General features: G+C 39.7%; 1 protein-coding gene across 2 annotated transcripts in view; it reads right to left on the bottom strand.

Moving 5' to 3' along the window:
* Positions 1–306: 306 nt before the first annotated feature.
* CLTC (clathrin heavy chain) overlaps positions 307–8,376 on the bottom strand; it is a 73,938-nt gene continuing 65,868 nt past the window's right edge. For both annotated transcript variants that reach the window (XM_018571531.1, XM_018571532.1), the window contains 2 exons: positions 2,084–2,159; positions 307–1,458 (listed from right to left, as the gene is read on the bottom strand). In XM_018571531.1, coding sequence (XP_018427033.1) covers positions 1,334–1,458; positions 2,084–2,159 — 201 coding nt within the window. In that variant the 3' untranslated portion in view covers positions 307–1,333. The remainder of the gene's footprint in view (positions 1,459–2,083; positions 2,160–8,376) is intronic.

Here is an 8,376-nt window from a genome sequence, read left to right as displayed (position 1 = left end):
ATTTGGAATATGTGAATACTTTAGCGTGCATAGTCTGGGCACATGTTTGATTTAAATATAGACAGCAGAATGTAATACATCCTCAATGTTACTGAATATTCAGTCACATTTATAGCAACATTGGACACTGAAATAAAAAGAACCATATTTCACGAGTAACAAAAAAAATTGAATATACCGTTGAAATAAATGAAAATACATCACCACTGATATTGTATAATATGTCCACGGTTCAGTATTTTTATTTCATGTTTTATTTTTTTTTTAAATCTGTCATTTCAAATTGCACAAACAAAACCGAACAGCATTTTATTTTTTAATGTTGTTGCTTAAATTCTCTCCTCTGTACACTCAAAACAGTGACCTAAGAACACCACAATATCCAACATACATAAACCTCAGGGAATAGGAGACAGGATAGTACACAGACTGGAATTATGGTGCCTTCTTCGTTCCTGAATGAAATGGTCCCACAAAAAAAGCACAGGATACAGCACAACATAGGGCCATCTGTTCATCATGGAGTGAGCTACACACACTAGCATTATCTATATGCGCAAATGAATATTCCCTTACGCGACTGCTTTTTCCAACAACTCAACATTGTTTTGTATGTTGCTAAAATTAATAGTTTTATGAGCTGCACAACAAAAAACTGGAATAGAACATGGAGATTAGTGTTCTTTTGTCATCGGCAGTCTTGCATGTGGAAATAGAAACTTTTTTCTTCTTCTTCAGAATATACAAGTAGATATATGTATTTAGATAGGACAGTACATAAGCTGCTTACATACATCAATTTTGAGAGATTTTATATTAGGTTTTCTAACACTACAGAGTGCAAATCAGAGATTCTTCACATAGACTGTTAGCTTTGTTAACCCCTTTGCTGCCAGTGTTTCTACACTATATATTTTAGAATGTATTGCAGATCCTGTGAGGGGTTCGGAGGATTGCGTTAACCTCTGCAATAGCCAAGACTTCCAAACCTATCCTAGACATATACGTCCCCAGTTAATGGAGAGGTTACAAGCAGCCCTCCGTAAAAGAAAGGAAAAAAACAAACGCACAAAAAATAGAAAAAATAAAATAGGAAGCCCACTTAAAGCATTGAAGTATTATGCCCATCCAAATAATCATCATAATTTTGGGGAATATGGAATGTGAACAAAAAGAATTTAAAGTGGTGTGATCCGTATGCTGTAAAAAATAAAACTGTCCTTCATGAAACAAAGGGATTTCGGAGCTCTTCTGCTATGGGTCAAGAGGTGGAAGGAGGACGGTGGAGTTTCTGTAAGAAAATAGCCCAGGTTCAGAGGTTGAAGCTCTTGTTTTACATGCTGTATCCAAATCCAGATTGAGGCTGCCCGTATGTAGGTGCGGTATAGCCATAACCAAATCCTGCTTGGGGAGGTACTGGGACACTGGGTCCTGCGGTCAGCATTAGCTGGGGCTGGCCTGTAGAAATAAAAAAAAAAAGAAGGTTATATAATGACTAATGTGTCAAGATTACAGAAATATTTCCTGAAAAAATATATTCTTAGTGAAAATGTAAATGGTTTTAATTTCTAACCCTCCATTCTGCAATATTTGCATTACACATAACTTGTCCATGAACAGTTATTTTGTGCTCTCAACATCTTGTAATACACAAAAAATAAAAAATACAAACCAGTTCAATCATCACTATAAGCTTATTTACTGGCATTTAGGCAGCAGCCTAAAAGCGCATTTGCCGCATGGGCAGGGGAGCCATACCCATCCTTCATCTGTATCCCTCCTGCTGGGCCTGGGCAGCTGCCCCTTTTGCTTGTATGGTAGAAGTCCGCTATAAACATACCTGCTCTATTGTACAAGATGTATTATTCAATACAAAATTCGGAGGACCCAGTTAAAAGAATTGGTCAAATGTACCACAACAGGCACAGGGCTGCATAGGGCATCAAATCTCTTTGCTACCAAGAGATTAAACTATTTTGCGGACATTAATCCCATTTAGTACACATTTATTTTAGTGAATGTTGGAAAGAAACAACCAAAAGCCCATAGGGATGTAGTTAAAAAAAAGTTTAAAAACAATTACCATAAACAATTGGCTGTGTCTCTGTAGCTTGCTCCTCCTCTTTTCTGAGTGATTCAGAGGCATCCAGCTTGTCAACCTTAAAAACAATAGTTAAAATAAAGAGTTAGATCCCCATAGTCACCATCCTTTGCTGTGACTCCTATGTGAATGACCAGTAAAATGTGGGAAAGCCTTAAGATTCCTCTCTTGTGGAGGCTATGCCGTTTTGCTACAGTATGCTGCCATAAAAAGGCAGCGATTGCCAGTGTTTAGTAACAGCAATAATTAAATATGTTCATGTACAACATTTGAAGAACTTACCCATGCCTTGTGCAATTTAGTAGTAAATATAAAATAAAGAAGTACCAAGATGAGAGATAGTAGGGGGTCTTTTAACACTCTTAAAATCCTTAAGGTTTTGGATATATAAAAGTCTGGTGCATAATGTGTATTAACAAGCTGGATTCCTATGCAACAAAACATGGAGCTGAACACCAGCAGCTGAAATTAATTTATCCGTGGCTCTCTAAAACGGCTTTCTCTAATGTTAGGGTCTATTCATATGCACTCTCATACACCTGCTCCTCAGTAATGAAAATCAGAAAACTGAACTGACATGCAAGCAGTTCTCAAAACACTGTACAATTGGGTTAATCGTTTCAGTCACAACAAAACAATGACAAATGTTAAGAAAATTATTTTATAGACAAACATGATCCTATAAACAAAAATGACATTTGCAGATAGCAAAAAGTTCACCCTGACCTCATTCCAAATCCAAATTCTTCATTCTGTCTGATCAAGCCTCACGGGTGTTCCACTGCGACACTCGAAATGAACCTAAACTCAGCAGAATGCCTCAGAGAAGTATTCACTCTAACAGCTAGAACACTGCGCCTCATTCTGAATGGTGTGCAAGAATGAGGCCGGCAAAAGGTACCACGATTCAAAGTACTTTATCTTCATTGCTGGCTGACCAATGTCCACTTTGTCCCCAAAATGTGATGAGAATTCTGGAAGACGCCACCTAAACAATTTGTGTGCATGTTCCTGCACCTTATGCAGGCAAAGCGTTCTACACAACTTTTGGCATGTAATGTTGTTAAGGGTTAATGATAAATCATAACAAGAAATGATCCTGATCTTTTAAATCACACTAAAGCAGCCTATACCACTCAATTCAGTGTGGACAAAAAAGGCCCAGGAGCATGTGAGCACAAGGTTATGCTGAGAAATTCATGAACAAACATGCGACATGCTCAAATGCATGACAAAGCATACATGTCTCAGAAAACACTATGAAATATAGGTGTTTCCATTTGTTTGAGGGCTATATGGAAAAACCTGAAAAGATCTTCCATGCACACAAAAGCCACGTCTTATTACAAAAAAAAATCCAAACAGGTATTTCCATATTATACAACATTTTCTTCAACGAATGCCGACACAGTGCAGACAGGAAATTAATGGTGGCTTTTAGCAATTAAAAAAAACAAAAAAAAAACAACAGCATTTGTTCATACCTAGCTGTTGCCAATGAGTGCCTCCATCACTGGGCACCTGTGTTCTGGCAATCCAGCACCTGGGGGGCCCTTCAAAACATAAGAGGGCTATTGGCACTTGTATCAGTTTGTAGTCTGCACAGTTCAAGCAAGTTACACAGTGTGAGGAATAACTAACATTTTGCATTTTTGGTGGAGATATTAGTTTTATTTAGACTCGAGTGTTGTTCTAGGTTCAAGGGCAAGACTGCCTGAATTATATAGTTAAATACTATATATGAATGTATACGTTTATTTATAGACCAAACCGAATCGGCTACTCAGACACTACTCTTTCATACGAGGGGTAGCTACTCTTGCTAGAGTAATTACACCTGTGCACTGATATACAGTTTCCATTCCAGTATCAAAATCTAAACTACAGTACTTGCAAGTTCCGATAGGCCTGGAGCAACATCTCTTATAAAATACTGTCAGAGTAAACCAGTAAATATAGATTCAGCTGGAGCAAAAAAAAAAAAAAAAGGACACTGGTAGGATACAGGCTGCATTGCTTTAAAAATGTAATACTTAAAAAAAAAAAACATATTGGATTGCTTTGTAATTAGGATGTAAGGAAAATGGAAAATAAAAGGGTCTGCAATCCAAAAGTGGTTAAGCACTGACTATTCCTTTATGTGCATTTTTATTTACGTAGGACTTATGTACTCAACATTAAGGAGCCCATTGAGGAACATAGAAAATCTTTCACCTTTGGATTATACTGCTGCCTAATAGAGGAATGGACACTTGTAAAAAAAAACAAAACATAACCATAGGCATGCCTCAGTTTAGTAGCCAAGCAGTACTAAAAGCATGATCATCAACACAAGCGGACAAAACCTGTGCCCCTCAATGGACTCCAAGAAAAGGATTTCACGGGCAGTACAAAAAATCATATCTTTCTTGTCCACTGAGGGACACAGGAAGTCTTTCCCTTTGCAATGTCCAAGAAAAATCCTACTGAAGGGTGGGCAAAAACTGCCAACGATCCTGCAACGCAAAGAGCTGCCTAAAGGACATTGGGCCTGAAGCTGAAACCAACTGAGGCCTCGACATCCACCTGAAAGACATTTCAAACATGAACAGAAGACCAAGCGGCAGCCTTTTAAATCTGAGAAATTGCTGCTCAATGCTGAAAATCCACCAAATCACTCAGAGTAGAGCGCACCTTGACAGGAAAGGGTGGGACCAAATTCTTGAGACCATAAGTTTGAATGATGGTCTGCCTAAAAGTGGCTATACACAGTGCGAATTTTAGCCAGTTGTTGAGGAACCAGACGAAATTCGCACAGTGGGTGCTGCTGTTGGCCGACATCCCTTGATCAGCTGACTGAAGGAGCTGGTTAGAAAATATTTAACAGAGTGGGCAGCCAATGAGCTGCTAGTTCTGTTTGGGTATTCCGACAGTGGCCGGTGTCAGAATACAATGACGTCAGCGGGAGATTTTCCTGAAAAAAGCAGTAGTTGAGAGATAGACTCTCAGCCTAAACCACATCCAGACAATGGAGAAACATGTTGTTTGGGTGAACTCAAGCTGGATAGTGGGGCAGAAGAACCATGTCTTGGTTTAGGTAAAAGGCAGAAACTACGTTAGGCAAGAAGGGCCTATGCCAAATCAGAAAGGGTTCCTAGAAGGATTAGATCTGCATCTCAGATACCCAACTCAAAGAGGTAATGTCAACAAAGGAATACAGCTTGGTGGGTAAAAATAGAGAGAGGAATGCCTTTTATGTGTTCAAATGACTGTTTCTGAAGTGAAGACCGACCCAAATTCAGATCCCACGAAGTCGCAAGAGAATGAACAGCGGGAAACTCCATGTACAAAGGTCTTAAATCGGTGACTGTGAAACAGGATGGTAAAATCAGCTCTGAATCTGGCAGAGCCCACGGAGCATCCACTAGGAGTCTGACCAGATCGGCGTACCACAATCTCTGGGGCAATGAGTATCACAGCAATGCCCTCTATCTGGATACTGTGAAGCAGAAGAGCAAGAAGTTTCAAGGGAGGAAAGGCAAAGATCAGGGTGTACTAATGCCACAGAGCCACCAGAGCATTCACTGCTTTCACTAGAGGATCTCTGTACTTGGAGACAACCTGCTCAGTTTGATGTGGACCTCCTGGCTTCCAGGTTTAACAACAGTGTCCCTCACCTGCAACACAGGATCTGGAACACCTCTGACTGACCACTTCCCTGGGTCCAGGTGCTAGCGGCTGAGGTCCGTGGCCAATTTTCCACGCTGGTGACACATACTTCAGACAAGGCTGGAGCATGAAGTTCTAGTCAGGACAGGATTCGATTTACCTTTTTCTCTGCAGAGAACATAGTTCTTGATGCCAAACAAAAATCGGTCTGTACAGGGACTGGAATGACTTGCCCTACAATGGCAGAATGTTGTGTTGTAGAGGTCTGGAGTGAAACTGGACAAATGAGACTGCCTCAAAAGGAGGCTATCAGACAGAGATAGCTATACAGAGACTAAGTGGAGATTTGAAGGCCCCTGGACTGAACTGCTCAAATCTGAAATCTGTGACCTTGAAGTTTCTCCTGTAGGAGAAAAAATAATATGGCCTGCACTGTGTCCCGGAAGAGACCCAGATACTCCAAACAATGTGTCAGTTTCACGCTGCAAGCAGCCCTGGAGCCATCAGAGTATGAGCTGGGGGCACCAAACTGCTGCCCTTGTTTAGAATCAGATATGTTGTAACTGCATGGTGGTAAGGCAACTTAAGGTTTAGGGTACGAGGCATGGTCTACGGTATTCACAAAACTGCAGCAGTAAGGAATCGAAAATCAAATGTCCACATGGCTCTTTTAAAAACAGAAGCAGCAGCAGCAGGGAGGTGCTTTCTCTATGCTGTATGGCGAAAAAGAGAGCATGCGCCAAACTCCACCCAGAAAATAATGTCATCAATCAGTCCAACAGCATTAATCCCTTCTGCAATGTAAGTCAGTGGGAAAGCAGAATTTTCAAGGTGCCCAGCAACCTATGTACTTGAGGTAGCTCCCAATGCTTGTCTTGGGAATCCACACACAAGCAGCAGTGTAGAAAAAAGTCTTGACTGCATATGTTAAAGAGTAAGTTAAAAAAGGTGCTAGCAAAAATAGGTCGTCTTTTATACAGCAGAGCTGAAGCAAAGATATCCATCCTCTAGAACATTAGTAGAAAATCTGGTATCAGTATAACATCAGTAGGTGAAAGATTTACTTGGTCCCTCAATAGTCAAGAAATAATGCAATATTAAAAAATGTAAATAGTTACATTTGACTTCCCCATTCAACCTGAAACTGCCAACTAGTGTGGTTACTCCATTCTTGCAAATGGACTAGTGTTGTTCTGGTCAATTGTTCACTTTTTCAGTTATCAATATAAAAAATGACAGCTACAGCCATTGATATAACCACAGGCAGGAATTAGCTTTTTCCTTTAATTCAAAAGGTGATGAGCAGTGGCCAAGAGGGTGCTGGTTTAATAAAGAGGCAAAATACTTGGCATGTGATAGCCTAGTATTAGGTTATGAGACCTTAATAGGAGCCGCCACCATACCCCCAAGAAAGAAGAACAAAAAATACACATTAAAAGTGCGGATGGAAATAATCTACACAGGTCTTTAAACAAATTTCAGAATTGTTTTCCTTTCCTGAGTAACCTGGAATAATTCTGTGTTATCCATGTAAATGGAGGACACACTGTAAAAGGCTTTTCCACAGAAGCTGCAGAGCTAAGAGAACGCCTAGTAAAACATGCAGTCAATGCTGTTTGTGTTTTATGTGTAAAAATGTGTGCATGAAAAGAAAAAAAGCAACAAAATAAAGCAAGAAGTGAATTCTATCCATGGAGTTTGCCATACATGTTGCTGATAACACAAGCCTACAGCAATGCTTGTACAAAGCTGCAAAAACATGGTGATGCATATACAAAAGCTGTCAGACATGCTTATCAGGGCAATACAAATACAGTTAAATTGCCAGTATTGTTTCACACAAACACACCCTCATATTTGGAGGATCAGACACATAAGGACATTTTCCTGATGTACTCAAGTCATTTCATTCTGTCTATGATCATTTGTACTACAGAGTGTCAGAACTATCACCCCTTTTCAGAAAATACAAATTTGTAAGGTTTTAGGTTTTACTCATGGGAAAAAATCCTGCAAACTCAAATAAATGAAGCTAATGTAGATAGAGAAAAAAATACTTTTCACTACAGAGTTTTCAAAGTGGTGAAGCTGTGCAACCCCAGGATAAAAAGGAATAGACTAACAGCTGTCACATATTCATTTGTGAGTTTATAATCTCTTTTCACTGACTAGAGGTAGTATGAGGATCTGTTGCTTGGTACTCTTGAGTCTTGTCAGCTACTCACAGTTGCCAGGAAATCATTCCTTAATTCAATGAATTTTAGAGAAAGTAAATAAAACATACTGTCAGACAATAACCTGAACAGGCATAAGTTGTAAAAGTGAATAGTCTGCCAATACAAACAAGAAAAAAAGCTCTGGCCTAGGAATTTGGTCACATGATCTCAAAGTAAGTAGTCTGGGAGTGACTGTCAGGCAGATGTGTCTAACTAATCCCTCTGCCTCAACCCTGATCAACCCCCTTAGCTAAGACCTCGTACCCAAATGCCAATCTCTTGAATGGCTGCCTTAGGAATTGGGAGCAGCATTTTCAAGAGCACATGTATTGGTGGTTTTTTTTTAGTATTGGTTTTTTTTTTTTTTTTAAATAATAAAAAGGGGGGGGGGGGGGGGGGGGTGGAAGGTGG

This window comes from Nanorana parkeri, unplaced genomic scaffold (genome assembly GCF_000935625.1).
Source record: "Nanorana parkeri isolate BGI_ZX_2015 unplaced genomic scaffold, ASM93562v1 scaffold1775, whole genome shotgun sequence".
NCBI lineage: Eukaryota > Metazoa > Chordata > Amphibia > Anura > Dicroglossidae > Nanorana > Nanorana parkeri.
The sequence above is the reverse complement of the archived record's forward strand: the minus strand, read 5'-3'. Positions and strand labels throughout refer to the sequence as shown.